This window comes from Bicyclus anynana, chromosome 7 (assembly GCF_947172395.1).
Source record: "Bicyclus anynana chromosome 7, ilBicAnyn1.1, whole genome shotgun sequence".
Taxonomy (NCBI): Eukaryota; Metazoa; Arthropoda; class Insecta; order Lepidoptera; family Nymphalidae; genus Bicyclus; species Bicyclus anynana.
This window is the reverse complement of record NC_069089.1, coordinates 10,309,534-10,325,685: the sequence shown is the minus strand read 5'-3', so window position 1 is coordinate 10,325,685 and position 16,152 is coordinate 10,309,534. Positions and strand designations below refer to the sequence as shown.

General features: G+C 35.2%; 1 protein-coding gene across 2 annotated transcripts; it reads left to right on the top strand.

Moving 5' to 3' along the window:
* Positions 1-10,629: 10,629 nt before the first annotated feature.
* On the top strand, positions 10,630-15,482 carry LOC112048060 (uncharacterized). Of its 2 annotated transcripts, none has more exons than XM_024085416.2 (4): positions 10,630-10,787; positions 12,111-12,302; positions 14,664-14,864; positions 15,333-15,482. In XM_024085416.2, exons 1-4 carry the CDS (start codon positions 10,733-10,735, stop codon positions 15,410-15,412), a joined length of 528 nt encoding a protein of 175 aa, XP_023941184.2. In that variant the 5' UTR covers positions 10,630-10,732; the 3' UTR covers positions 15,413-15,482. The 2 variants fall into 2 exon arrangements, with proteins under 2 accessions (XP_023941184.2, XP_023941183.2); XM_024085415.2 differs by having other exon boundaries at positions 10,656-10,787; positions 12,108-12,302; positions 15,333-15,480.
* The last annotated feature ends 670 nt before the right edge of the window (positions 15,483-16,152 follow it).

Below are 16,152 nucleotides of genomic sequence, written 5' to 3'. Positions count from 1 at the left end.
ACCTATGTGCTACCTTCTGATCAGTTTGAAGGCGGTGCCAATCCAGTGTCGTGTTTTAATTAAAGCTGTTTCTGGAATAACCACAGTGTAGTTTAAACGTATTTAATTAAAACATCACTGGCTTGGCACCGCCTTCAAACTGATCAGAAGGTAGCACATAGGTAGGATGTTATTTTTTGCTTTTTAGTTAAAGTTATTTTTTGAGTTGGAAGTCGGTTGAATTTTTGTTATTATAAGTTTTATTAGAAATTAAATATCACGCGGGGCAGGTTCAATTATAGCGTGCCAATATCTATAAAAATAAAGTCAACAACTTGTGTAAGAATCTATTCATTATTATAGAGGATTTTATCAGGGCCAGGCAGTTTCTTAAAGCCCTTCAAGAAAAACAAGGGATAAATGCAAGATTAATGAGCGTTGAAGATGAAAAACAAAGATAAATGTTTGAAGCGTTCTCTCTTTAACATGTTTCGTCGAGATTTCTTCTAGTATCTCGACGCACTCTCGCAGACACAAAAGATATGTCATTAAACACAAGTTGTGCTTATGTAAGTGTATTTTTCGTTCACCTTTGTCGCTTTATGTGAACTCCAAAGTGAATTGTTGAGTCTTCTTAGCATGTTCTCTACAATGTTTTACTAATGCTTGTAATACTTGTAATTATTGTTTAAAAAGTGTACCTACATACCTACATGTATATTACAATACGACGCACAATATTGCATCACGATAATTAAATATAATACTTTTTAATTTAGCATATTTTCATATCAAATTAGTTAATATCAGTTAGTTATTCAGTTTAGTGAAACTAGTAGCAAACGCCCCGCGGTTTCTCCCGCGTAGCTTTCGCTTACCTTATACGGGGAAAATATAGCATATGACACTCACAAATAACGTGGCTTTCTATTGGTAAAATAATTATCAAAATCGATTCAATAGATCTAGAGATTACCCCTTACAACCACGTAATCTTTACCGCGCTATAATCTCAATATTATATAAATACGAAATTTTGAAAACCGCTTGACTTACACAAATGAAATTTGTTATGAAGGTAGTTAATAGCTAGTAGACTTCCGCTAAGAACAGATTTTGCGACTGGGCCGGATTAAGGAGGTATAACGGCGGACGAAGTCGCGGGCGTCCGCTAGTAATAGTATAGATGAGTGAAACACAAAGACAAATCAGAATCATTAAATTATTTACAAGTGTTACGTATATTCATTGAATCGGCTATAATTGTTTTCGTGCAACAAATGAAATCCAATTACTCGTCCACGGCACGCTGTATCGGATACAAAAACTCACAACTGCGCCAAACTCTTCGTCATTTTAATGCAAAAGCCGATTATGCAGTGTGTTTTTACAAGCTTTTATTAAAAAGTTATATTTAATTTCGTTATCAACTCATATTTGGTTCACTGCTGAGCTCGAGTCTCCTCTCAGAATGAGAGGGGTTAGGTCAATAATCCACCTCGCTGGCCCTATGCGGATTGGCAGACTTCACACATATTTAACTTGCCTTGTTAATACTTACCTATGTATATGCAATTATGTCTAAAAAGGTTTGATACAGGCAGCTCAAGCCTGTAGCCATGTGGCATGTCGATTCTCTTTCTACAATCAAAAACGCTTCGAAAATTAAAAAAATATATGGGGATGACATTCGTTATCGACAGGACACATTCTCACACATTTTGTTAGTTTTTCGTCGTAACTTTCATTTTAAATTTTTCGACCATACTTATCACCATTAAATTATGACATAACTTGACGTTTCAAAAGTGCTTGTAAACTAAGGTGCTGGGTTCAAGTTCTGGGTCAGTAAATGGAAATGTAATTACTGAACTTTTCTAGCTTCCAAGAAATTTTTAGTAAAATTTCTTAGCCCTGAATTAGGATGTAGGCGTGGATCAAACCTTAGAAGCTACACCTGACCCACTTCCTTTAATTAATTTTGAAATTTTATATGCAGTTCTTGTAAATACAATAAAATTATAAAAGTACTTGTAAGTTAATGTTTCAGCATTGCAATGTCATTTCCTCATGACTCATTTCCAGCATCACTTTAGACCTGAGCAATTTTTCATTTATGTTAATTATAAATTAAGTCAATGGCTTACCCAAGCAAAGAGAGACGGATATCTTAGCATTCCCCATGAAATCCATATTCACCGTGCCGGTGCCGGGTCCATCGTGTAGCAGAGAAAAACTTCAAGTAGAGCTTGGACTTGTGGTTGTGATCAATGTTTGTAGGCTCAAGCCTCTAGGAATGCCTTGACAATCGATTAACATTCTCCTTCTCCGCTCGTGTTCTCCCTGTCTAGCCAAATTCGGTAATATCCTACTAGAGCTAGTTTGGATACCCGTTCTAATATAGAACTTGCTGCAGTTCTAGAGAACAAAAGTTCAAAAGCTTTTATTAACTACGTATATTCTAAAAATTAACCTTGAAAAATCTTTACGAGCATCGTAAATGTCAAGAAACTGCTCCAATTGTGTCGCATAGACATCTGAAAACCAGACACTTGACGCTCCAACAAAAGCTACATTTTCATCCAACAATAGTCTAAAAGACATTACACCGGCCTCATTCACATGAAAGCTAAAAAAGCGTCGTTTGAACCTAGCGTTGGTGGACGTAGCGTATTATGAAGTTGAATGAAAGTCTATTTCCAACGCAAGAAATTGTAAATGCAACACTGGTCGATAATAAAGCGTCGGATTTTAAAATCGTCTGTCGTGTGAACATACACTTGGGAATGCATTCCGAGTTTCTTGCCGGTTTCTTCTCAGCAGAACCTGCCATCCGAACCGGTGGTAGAATCTTTACAAATATCAAAAGTGCTTGTAACATTTTACAAGCACTTTTGATACGTCAGTTGACTATTTGTAAAGCCAACTTGAAATAACTGAATTTTGAATTTTTAATTTGTTGTATTTGATCGCTTTTTTAATGTACGTTAAAAAACTCTCGTGCGAATGATGGCTTAGGAATACTCTGCTTTTAATCGTAGGTCTGTAAAATGCGAGCGGTTTTCTGTCGTACAGTTCCGCCTTTTATGACGAAATTATTATAATCACAGGCCTAGAGTTGTAAGTGTAACTACACTTACTACCCTTGGTACAAGTTTTTAGGGTAGAAATTATGGTGAGGGTTATGATACCATAGGTAGGTTTAAAGTAATTCATATATTAAACATCTATGCCTACAATGTACATATTACAAAACTACGTCCTCCTCTGCGTCAGTCTCACTGTCTGACTTCAATCACTATCGAACAGATTTGCATGCGGTTTACACAGTAGCTTTCTAGCTATCTGTGTTGTTGCTAGTAAGAATGAGGATGGTATAATCGTTGTCAAGATTTTGTGTAAGTTTATTGAAATATGTTGATAATAATAATTTTTGGAAGTGTCGAAATATATCAATCCGCCTTGGAGCTTTTATCGAAATAATTCCTTGGAGAAAACATATTTCAAATAGAAATCAACAAATGCCTGGTATTTGACTGGTGGCTTCGGCCGTGGCTAGTTACCACCCTACCGGCAAAGACGTACCGCCAAGCGATTTAGCGTTCCGGTACGATGTCGTGAAACCGAAAAGGGGTGCGGATTTTCATCCTCCTCCTAACAAGTTAGCCTGCTTCCATCTTAGACTGCATCATCACTTACCATCAGGTGAGATTGCAGTCAAGGGCTAACTTGTAAACAAAAAAAAAATGCATAGGTACTAAAATCATGGTCTGGAAAATGATAGTGGTAGAAATCAACAAATACATAAGTACTATGATCATAGTCTGGAAAATGATAGTGGTCGCACATTCTATATACCTATATTTTATTGAACCCTCATAAACACAGGTACACGTTGGGATATAAAAGGTGCAACCACGGCTCTACCTTGGCCATTTAAATACCTATCCATTTCTTGATTATTCTATCTGAAATATTTTCTTGTTCCGTCCTTTTTTGAAGCACTTTTTTACGTAGTCGGGTGATAGTTTTTAAGCTTTATTTTTATTAATGTAGTCGGGTTATAGTTTTAAACTTTATTATAGATCTACGAAAAGGTCGCGACGGTATATTATAACAGTAGTAATCACGTGATAATCACGTAATAATCACGGCAGCTTTAAACATGTTTACACACCATAAAATAGTAAATAACGTTAGAATAAAACATATATTGTGAGATTGTGAACTGGAAAGACGTGTTCAAAACAAAATGTTCTAGGGATCCCTGATTATGTACCATATATAGTCAGGGATCCCTAGAACATTTTGTACTCCTGATTACTAACAAGCTAATTTTTCGTGGGTAGCTTCATCTCGATGAGACGATCAACTTCTTTATTTACGAAAGTTCTTGATTCTGGTAGCTAACTGACTTACCAGGAAATGAAAATTTCAGAGCGTCAGAACGAGATAATGTACCACGCAATTTTTAGGACAATGTGACTGTTAAATTGTATAACTATTAATTAAGCAACAGTAAAAATAACAGCTGGTTAGTAACAACCTTTGTTACTCTACCCTCCTCCCTACTTATCTTGTTGTCATGTGTTTTATTATAAGTAGGTACCTATAGATGTAAAACACTGTCATCATCCCTATTTGTATAATCGGCATATATTGCCTATACGCGCCACTGATACTAAGTTCTCTAATTTGGGATTTACAAAATGGTAAGAGGCAAAACTGCTGATTCTCTCGCAAAAAGCTCCCGATTATTTATCGTGACATGGCAGTTTAAGCCCACCCACATCTTGTTACCTTAAATGTCTATTCAACGAGCATGAGCCTTTTAATTTATTTTACCAAAACCCTTCGTAATACATTTAATTCGGGCATTGACGTTTGTATGTATTTTTTGTGATCAAAGATTTAGGGCAGTGAACAGTTTAAGATTTTCATAATTGATGCTATAATATATAGTTTAGGTATATAGTTTTTTTAAACTATTGTACGTCCTCGACTTCGTCTGTGAGAAAATCTATCTAATAAATCCAATGGATATTGTATAGACCATAAAAGATACATTGACTTCCACGTTAACGAAGTCGCGGGCGTCCACTAGTTAATATATAATTATAATTAGCAATATTCTCCTATCCTGTAAAGTAACAGAATGCCAGTAACATTAACTTATTTGTTGTAGTAACAAGTTAAGAAGTTCGACGTTTAGTTAATTTTAAACTATTTAAAACATGTACGCTATTTAAACCTTATAGACACTATATATTATTTCATTCAAAATACACTTACGCAGTAAAAAAGTGATTTTAATTGAAACTAAGGTTCAATATTGATACATTAATTATATTTTTCGTTTGCTGTTTCTAATTCTAAATATTTGGACTATACAAAGTAATAAAATATTAGATATAAAATTCTATTTAATTAGGATTCTCTTCATGCATCTACACTGAATTAAAATTGTTGAACAATTTTAATTCTGTACTATGTGGAACTTCTTTTCTTTTTTAGGTAACAGTTTTATATAATAAAATTATTGTAGTATTATATAAATACTATAAAAAAATGTATATTTCTCGTTAAATGATTGCATCTGTGTGCGTAACTTTCGTTGTCTTTGTAGCTGTGGGAATCCCATCTGAAACAAAAGTATTAATATTTTATTTTATAATTTTGCAACATTACCTATTATTTAAAACACAATTTTAGGTATTTCTTTTACCTTCATTGTCAACTATTTCAGTAACTTCCTCAACGGTTGTTCCGTTAGCATAGATTGTAGTCTTCGTCTCTTTTTTCACCTGCGGCGTAGAAGGAACGAACAAGAAGTAGAAGACATTACGTGCGTCATTTTTTAACTTCTCCCAGAAATCTCTATCTTGGAACCAAAGTCCAGAATGATCTATGTTTCCTAAGCTTGGTACTGGAGAGATTGGTGAGCCTGAAATTGGTAATAATGTATTAATAGATGGTATTATTGGGTGGTAAAATCGAATAATATATTTAACTACATATACATTGCACACTGTCACCTTGTAACTTTGAATGATTATTATTCAAAGTTACGAGGTGACAGTGTGCAATGTATATGTCGGTATATATTGCTCAGGAATTCTACATTATACCATTTGTACCTACCATTTTTTATGTTCGTGCACTTGTTAGCACAATGATACATTAAAACTATATTTTTTTCTTAAAATATTAAAAACATCGTCATCATATTCAACCAATGGACATCTACTACAGGACATAGGCCTCTTGCATGGACTTCTAAACACAACGGTCTTGCGCCGCCATCATCCAGCGGTTGCCTGCAACGCGCTTGATGTCCTCGGCGCCGCCATTTCAGCACCTTGGAACCCAACGTCCATCGGCTCTTCGAACTATGTGACCTGCCCATTGCCACTTCAGCTTCGCGACTCTCTGAGCTATGTCAGTGACTTTGACACATGCGACACCGGTACGGAATATATCCACCCATGCGATCGACCAACCCGCATGCCAAACGTAGTCATTATATGTTTAAATATACAAATGTCACTTTGTATTTGGAATGTAATTATTTTAAAATACTTACTAGATTTATTATCGAAGTTATCTGTTTTATTATTTTGCACAAATACTGGAAGCGAACTCAATAGTTTGATGTATGATGAAATATTTTTATTATTTTTTAAAAGTTCTTTAGGATGATCCTGTTTGCTTTGCTGAGGTTTCGCATTTGTTGACTTTTGTACTGGCAGTATTTTTGCCTTGTTAGTAAAAAGAGGTTCACTTGATACATTTTGCAAGGTTCCATCAATGTTTTTCACATTAGCAGTATCTGCTAATTGCTTTGTCTCAGAATTTTGTGGATGTTTATTTATGTTTACTTCTTTCTTTTCTAAATTTTCTTTCACAAGAACAGGTTTTGTTGATTTCATAACTTTGTTAGGTTTTCTATTATCAACATTAATATTTTTTGACGTTATGGGAATGGGATCTTCATTAGTTGCTTTCTGTAGTTTTCTTACATTGTTTGGTTTAGGCCAATTTATGGCATATTTTCCTAAATCTGCAGATTTTACTGCTACATATTGAGGATTTTTTTTAACAACATTATCTAACTGGTCAGTATGCTCCACTGACCCATCAGGGTGAACTATCGTGTAGCGTTTTAGCTCTTTTGCCGATGAATGAATATTCTGCAGTTTTTTTGCTTTAGTTATTATATATTGTAAATAATTATATGTATCTGAAATAAAAATCGTTTCGCTGATACAAATATAATCATAATCAACGTGGCACTTAAAAGAACATTAAATTACAAAACTAAAATTACTAAATTCATAACGTAGTATACAAAGTAAAGTACATATCCACAACATAAAATACACTCTTTTAAATACATATTACTAACAAATACCTAATCTTGAAGACCTTAGGAAGTAATTTATACTTGTAAAAAGTGAAATAACTAACACTAAAGAATTCTGTATGGCAGTGCTCGGTTCATTTTATAAATTTTTTCTGCTGATGGATTTTGGAAAGAAGCTTTTAAAGACCTTTTATAAGAGAAATTACGATATGAGTAAGTGATACCTTTATCCAAGTTTGAATTTGTTATTGAAGCTAATTTTTCATTCGTAAGAGTTCCTTGTGAATTTCTTATTAAATCCTTTATCTTCTCCAAAGTAATAGCTTCTAATTCTAATTTGGTCGGTTCATTCGATTTCAATGTAGGTAAGGTAGGTTGTTGTATGTTTGGTTGGGATTGTTGTATGTTTGGTTGGGGTGGTTGTAAGTTTGTTTGTTGTTGTTGAAAAGTATCTATTATATTCTTGTCTGAATTTAGGTAATCAGGCTTCCTATAAGTGTTTGGCAATATAAGACTTTCAATGTCATTTTTGCCTTCCTGTCCACTATCCTGAAAAGATTGCTCTGATCCTGAGTTTCGCAAGTTTTTATTAAATTCGCTGTCTTGTAGCAACGTATGCGATAATATAGTTTCCGTCGGTTTCTGAGGTTCCTGAAATTCGTCTTTGGTCGGTAACTCAGTGAGTTTTTGTGGTTCTAATGTGACACCTTCTGACTTAGGAGATTGATCGTTGTTGTCTTTTTGTATAATTTGTTCTTCTGAATAGTCAGCTGGTTTTTGACTTTGATCATTTAATTTAACAGGACTTTCATTTGAGTTGTGTTGATTACTTATAGACCCGTCACTTTTTTGGTAGTCAACGCTCTTTGTGTTCGCCGGTTGATCATAAAGTACATCTTGCACATCGTTTATATCAGATGTTGTCACTGAAATTAACATGTTTTAAGAATCGTGTATTTTGTAATTAAAATAACAACCTGGCTATTTTATATAGATATTACGTTATGAATAGGTGCAGTAGCACACTTTAAAACAAATTTTACGAAACACGAAGTACTTACCGCCAGTGTGCAAATATAAAACAACACAGAACACACATAAAAACTTCATTTTCCACACATCCACCGTGAATTCAATTCGCCCTGTTCTAAAGACTACAAAGAGAGTTATGTTATTATAAATTCGCGAAACGCAAGTAGACCCGAAAAAGCTGTTCACACATCTTTTGTTTAACACAGTTGTTCTTAACCAGCATACAAACACTATAATTCATTGCCTGAATTTCAATGTTTACCCATACCTACGTAAGCTGAAAGTATTCATACCCACCTTTACTTAGAATAAAGTATTATTATATATCTACCTAACATTATTTTTATGACAAACCCAATATACAAAATATTGAATTCAAAAAGTTAGAACAAATAAATAAAGTATAGGCTATTGATTACCAATGTGGGTCATAAATATTTAAGATTTTGTTTTGGTTTTCGTTTCTCTTAGAGGTAGGTATTATAGTCTACGTAACGTATGCAACACTTGGTTTATTTAAAAAATATATTTAATGTGCGTACAGATTTTTCACGATTTTTTATGTAGGTAGGTATGTAAAAGAACTGATAAATAGCACTTCGAAGTTATTGGTAGAGACATGTGTAACTTTGTTCACAAGTGTCTATGTATAGTCGTCTAGAAAATCTAAAGTACAAGAAAACGATTAATAGTAAATTGTAACAGTAAATTTTTTCGTGTTTCTACTTTACATTTGAATCTATAGAGGAGAATCGTTAATATACAAGAAGGTCATAATTATATTATTTCTGACCTTGTGCTACTTTTAATTACTCATCACTTACCTACAGTAGATTTAGTTCAAAGTCAATTTCGTTTATATGTTTCGTTAATATGTCATATTAATATTATCCTACAGCTTGTGCGATTGTGATTAACTTGACACCTGGCTCGAATGAAGTTTATACTGTGTTTGTATGGTTGTGTTTGGTAGCTAGGTGTCAAGTTAATGCGCATGAGTTATATAATATACAGACTCTATAGTTATATAATATATATACTCTATTTGTATATTTAATTACGACATATTTCAACTAAGTTTGCATTTACAATTACGACACTATTTCTGCCTGTGTCATTAACAACATTAATCCACTGGATGCCCGCGACTTCTTCTACGTGGAATTCTCAGGAGGAAGATTTCAGTGTATCATTTGTAAACGATTGTATAAAATTATTCAGTAAGTGTCGGAAAAAGACAAGTCACGGAGCTTTAACTGAAACCGCTGCTTTGGAGATATTATAATAATAACAGAAATGGTGGAATAGCATACATCTACCTATCTTTTAAGGATAACTTGCTGTTAACCATTTTAACTTCCATAAAATTTTCACCTGCAATGAAAGTTTACATCGATTTTCTTGCAGACGAAGTCGCGGTAGTGCACTAGTTTAATGATAATTGGAAAAATAATTATCATTAAATATCTACATCTAGTACATTATTTAAGAACTATGTAGATATATGTATCTACATAGAAATAGCTAGAAATATTCCATGTAAAATAACAATAGGTGCTCGAATGTCGAGTTGTTTGCGTAACAGTCACTACGTTTTCAAAGAGATGGCGCTTATAATAAGTAAAACTATGGTAAAAACTGGGTAAAACCACAGCATACACAAAAGTGGTAAAACCAATAAATATAAACTGGTCAAAGGTGTTTCAACAAAATAAACAAAGGGTTCTGTAGACAACAAGAAGATTTTATTTCGCCAAACTCAAATCAATAATAGAAAAAAGTTTAAACATATAGTTTAAAACTTAAATAATAGAAACATTGTTCAAAAAGTGTGCATTTTAAAAAATTAAATATCACGTGTCTCAAACGGTGAAGGAAAAACATTGTGAGGTAACCTGCATGCCAGAGAATTTTCTTAATTCTCTGCGCGTGTGATGTCTGCCAATCCCGCATTGGGCCAGCTTGGAGGACTATTAGCCTAACCCCTCTCATTCTGAGAGGAGACTCGACCTCATCAGTGAGCCGAATATGGGTTGAAATGGTTGTGTGTAGTGTATGGTATGGTATACCCAAGACATAACAAACAATTGTATATTGTATCGCACACAACTTTACCATAAAGGTAAAGTTGTGTGCGATACAAGTCCATTAGAAGGCAATTAAAAAAATTAAAAAATTGAGTTAGGTTGTATAGTTAGGCCACTGGCTTGAAGGACGTTAGACGAACAGGCTGTATTATAAAGTCATGAATTTTATTGCACTGTGGAACACTAAATCACATCTTAGTGCAAAACATTATGATTTGTTACGAGAAGCGTAAACAATAGTCATTCAGTATCAACACCTTGCATCAACAGGATGTTTCTACCTGTGATTAGTGTTTTACTATTAATAGTTGGTTCTACGTTAACAAGTAAGCACTATTTGTTTTATTATTGTAAGACGCATTTAGGTAGGTACACGGTCACGTTAAGTATAAGTAGATACCGTCTGCTTATCGTTATGTTATAAATTTTGCACGCAAAACCTTCAATAATCTAAACATAATATTTTAATTTACTGTTTTTTGTATTTATTAATTTAAAAAATATGTTTGATCGCATATCTATTGCATAGTAGATACAATGTACGTAATATTATAAGTAACTAGCTTCACTTTGACTTGTGTGCACTTCTTCCCTACCCCTACCCTACCCTACACCTACCCTACCCTTCCTCCACCTTACACCTACCCTACCCTACCGTAGTACCTACCGCAAAATACGTAAAGATAAGACAAATTATGAAATAACATTAGGTATCTATAAATCTGTTGTCTTTATTATATAGCTGAATCAAAATAAATCTCGGATGAAAGAGTCGGGGTTTGGCAAAATGCTTAAAATTTACGTGGAAAATACGATATAGATTCGTGGAAACTCTTCGAAAAGATCGGGTATCATTCATCGAAATCACATGCGTCACGACGTAAGTCAATCCTTAGGAAGGTAAATTCCAATGTCTTATAGAAACTTAGAGAAATACAGGAAATACCTGTGGAGTGGAACGTACGATACACGTTATTTTCCCGTGTTATTGTCCTTTAGAAATCAGACCTACCTGACGCAGAATAGGGAAACTGTAGACACGATGGGAAAACCAATGAAGACTTGAACAGATTCTAGTGGATATACTTTCCCATAATATACTCGTACCTTTAAGTTTACATTATCGCCAAATTTGGCCAAATCCTACTAAATGACTAGCGAAAGTTTGCGTGTGTTGTTTGCTGCAAAGCTGTAAATCATGAACATAATTAGATGAAAGGCTTACTGATGTTTTATATTTTATACACTAGCAGACGCCAGGCAATTTCACTCGCATAGTTCTCGTTCCCGTAAGAATACGGCTATAAAATATAGCCTATAGTACCCGGGGATAGTACAACTGCCCAACAGTGAAAGAATTTTTCAAATCGGTTCAGTAGTTTTGGAGCCTACCCAATGGAAACAAACAATCAAATCTTTCCTCTATAAAATATTAGTATAGATAACTAGATACTTAATGCGATAGTGAGTTTGTTAGTTTTTTACGCTATCACGCCAAAACCACGCCAAAAATGATGAGCCACAATATCAGCGAGAAACATTGACTATATTTAATCCTCGTATTCCCACGGGGACGAGAACTACGTATATATATGGATAGCAGTTGATACTTATATTGAAGAGAGTATATTTTCTTATTCTTCTAGCAGAATTAACATGTGGCAGAAATGAAGTGATAGACGACTGTCCAGCAGATTGTGCATACGACTACTGCCCTAAAGATGAGCACCACGACGCAAAACCGTGCGTCAAGCCTGAGGTGTGTCCGCCGGCGAAGTGCAAGTGTGGCTTCAACTACAGAAAAGCTGAAAATGGCACTTGCATACCGACTACTGAGTGTCGTAAGTATTTTTTTATACTCCCATTTAGTAATCTGCCCAAAATAAAACCTCAAACCATATCATAAAGCTATTCAGTTGTTTTGTGATGTTCACACGGCCTCCGTGGCGCAGTGGTATGCGCGGTGGATTTACAAGATGGAGGTCCTGGGTTCGATCCCCGGCTGGGCCGTTCGAGATTTTCTTAATTGGTCTAGGTCTGGCTGGTGGAAGGCTTCCGCCGTGGCTAGTTACCACCCTACCGGCAAAGACGTACCGCCAAGCGATTTAGCGTTCCGGTACGATGCCGTGTAGAAACCGAAAGGGGTGTGGATTTTCATCCTCCTCCTAACAAGTTAGCCCGCTTCCATCTTAGACTGCATCATCGCTTACCATCAGGTGAGATTGTAGTCAAGGGCTAACTTGTAAAGAATAAAAAAAACACGGGTAGGTGGACAAATGTAGGAAAGAGGCCACCATGCTGGCCCAATGCCGATTGGCAGACTTCACATTCGTAAAGAATTAAGAAAATTCTCAGGTATGCAAGTTTCGTCACGATGTTTTTCCTTCACCATTTGTCTCAAAGACACGTTATATTTAATTTCTTAAAATACACATATCTGAGAAGTTGGAGGTGCATGCCCCGGACCGGATTCTAATCTACACCCTCCGAATGGAAGGTAGAGGTCATATCCACTGGGCTATCACGTCTGTCAAGGTCTGATAGTAGTCGTTAAAGTTATAACATTATTATTAGGTACTTTAAGCCCAAAATCAAGCATTGGAGCTGCAGTATTCGCTCCATATCCGCTCTGTAATGAGTCGTTAAATGGGCTGAAAATTATGGTTTGCTGTAAACTCCTTAAAGGGACAGTAGCAGGATCACCGGAGAGTGCAGAATCTCTGCTAGAGCCTAGGGGGCCGAGGGTTAGATTTAGATAGAAGGGCGAGGGATGGAACGCCGTCTAAAGAAATTTTAAAGAATAATAAAAAAATTAAAGAAATAGGCATTTTAACAGTAGCCTGTCAGTATATATATAACAGTATAGTTTATGTGAGACAAAATATTAATTTGTACAAACGAAAAGGAGATCTAAACCCACGTCTTACTAGACACGGGCATAAGTTAGTTATTTCTGCATATCGTCTCCAAAGAGTTAAAAAATCTTTTGTGGGTTTGGGTGTACTCTTCTATAACAAGATCCCCAAGACTGTGATGGACTTGCCAATGCACAACTTTAAGCAATGTGTTAAAAAACATTTACTTAGTCGAGGTTACTACACTATTGATGAGTTCCTTAACGACAAAGGTGCTTGGAGGCCATTGGATCAGCTTCCACCTTCACACAGGAAATAAGACTATAAGAAATTGTAATTTAATTGTTATCAAATGTAAATTGTAATACTGTATGACTTTTTCAAAAGAGCAACTGTTGAGTTTCTTGCCGGTATCTTCTCAGCAGAACCTGCCTTCCGAACCGGTGGTAGAATCTTTACAAATAGTCAACTGACGTGTCAAAAGTGCTTGTAAACTGAGCCTACTTGAAATAAATGAATTTTGAATTTTGAATTTTTTGAATTTTTGTCTACTATACGACTTGGCCGTCTCAGAGCGACGTTAACTAGACTTGGACTAGTCTATAATATTTAGTTAACCATCGCCGTTTAGTTTATACTCGTGACAAACATAGGAATTTAGCAAAGATAGTGCATTTTAGTATCTATTTAACCAATTTCATAAACCAAGGCGTCAACTCGCATAGTTTATCACTATATCCTTACAGTGATAAACTAAGTTTCGTTATAAATAGAATGTTATTGACGGCCGCGTGGTTCAGTGGGTAGTGACCCAGTCTTCTGCAAACACGTCCGTCTCCCACTGTTAGAAAATATTTGTGTGATTATCACAGGTGTTTTCTAGTGCGCCTGGGTGTGTTTACACATTACCTATATGTTGCTATTTATATGTAGTATATGATGAAACCAGCTATCTTATTACTCACAAATCCAGAGGCATAGCGTGAATTAGAGGGGCACTGTATTAAAATTAGTTGGGGGTCCAAGTTAAAATACTTAAAAAAATATGACCCATGTTTCCATTTTTTGGCTGCATGCTTCTTACACCGGGAAAAAGGATTGTTTTTTTTTTAATTTTGTCATTTCTGAAGTGAAATTCTATAGGCAGTTTATAGTGTGATTTTTTTCCCGGGAAGCACCAGATTAAGTGACATTTTTAATAACATTTTACCAATTTTTGCCTTTACAAGTCACTAGTATCGACTGATACGGTGGTTCCTATACGTGATACGTCGCTGTATAAATCCAATATGGCTATACTAACTTTGGGCTACATAGTGATGTATTGTCTAAATATTTATTTTGCAGCTCCCTTCGAATGTTCCCGACCAAACGAAGTATACCAATCGTGTCCATCTTACTGTCCCTCGGATGACTGCAGCGACGCATCTGTGTCGGGCGTTTGTCCTTACTGGCTGCTCATTGTAGTCAACTGTAGTCCGCGCTGCAAATGTATTGAGCACTATTGGAAGGATGGGAATGGAGTGTGTGTGCCTTATGAAAAATGCCGTAAGTAGTTCTATAATAATATATGCTCCCGGCCTTTTTTTTTTCGTCCACGGCGGCCAATCTCACGGTGAGATTAAACATGAACGCAGGAGATATTATAGGGCACATGTGTGCGCTGAACTTTTCAGGTGAGAAACATTTCTCAAACGGTGAAGGAAAAACATTAGGAGGAAACCTGCGTACCTGAGAATTTACTTAATTCTCTACGTGTCTGAAGTCTGTCAATCCGCATTGGGCCAGCGTGGTGGACTATTGGCCTAACCCCTCTCATTCTGAGAGGAGATTCGTGCTTAACAGTGAGCCTAATATGGATTGAGAATGATAATGATGACAAAACCTACATTATAGGAAAGGTACCTAAAGGCTTCTTATTTATTTTTATTTCTTTTAAGTTTAGATATTTTAAATACAAAATTAGTATACCTACCTATTTACCTAAAATAATCAATACTGTCTGTATCTTTTCAGCGATCATAAGTGCGCGAGAAGAATATAAATTATTATTATTACCAACGCCGACAGATTATCACCAAGCAGTGCCGGAGTAACAACCTATAGCATAATAATCAAAATGTTTAATAAATACTTACTTACTGCCAATATTTTTAATACCTACCGTTCATAGTGTTTGCCCAATTAACCTTTCTATAATAATTATAAACATAATTATTGGTAATTAAATGTGTAATAGAATCTATTTACCTAATATAATAGGTAACTTCATTTTATTTGGATATAGATAATCTTTATCTGTAGATTCAAACCATTATGTAAATAGCCTGGAAGAGATCACTACTAGTGATAAGGTCGCGAATTGCACTGCATTTTATCCTTAGTTTTAAACTTAGTTCCGTGGTTGCATAAAAATGTTTTGTTGCAATAAAGCTATTTAATTAAATAAATAGTAAATACCTACAACTATACAAATAATATAAAATAAATTTATTTTACGAGCTACCAGCCGTGATAGCCCAGTGGGTATGACCTCTGCCTTAATTCGGAGGTCATAGGTACGAATCCGGTCCGGAATTCGTAGAACTTGGTTGAAATTATTACTTTTATGTATCTAAGGTCTGATCTCTGTACCTACTAATTTTATAATTTATTTTCGCAACCAACACATGGAGTTTCGCCCCTTGACTTGATTTCTATACATTTTACTGCCCTCTATCGTAAAGTGGCCGAACTTAATGAAATTCAAAACTAATCTGTATTTATCATTATTTAAGCTCTAAACTATTAGAATCCAGAGCCGTAAAGCCATTTTGAAAAAAGTACGATAAGCGAC

Coding starts and splice junctions, on each gene's coding strand:
- LOC112048060 (XM_024085415.2), top strand. CDS start 10,733: ATGTTTCTACCTGTGATTAGTGTTTTACTATTAATAGTTGGTTCTACG. Junction 10,788..12,107: donor AGTTGGTTCTACGTTAACAA/GTAAGCACTATT, acceptor TTATTCTTCTAG/CAGAATTAACATGTGGCAGA. Junction 14,865..15,332: donor TGTGCCTTATGAAAAATGCC/GTAAGTAGTTCT, acceptor GTATCTTTTCAG/CGATCATAAGTGCGCGAGAA.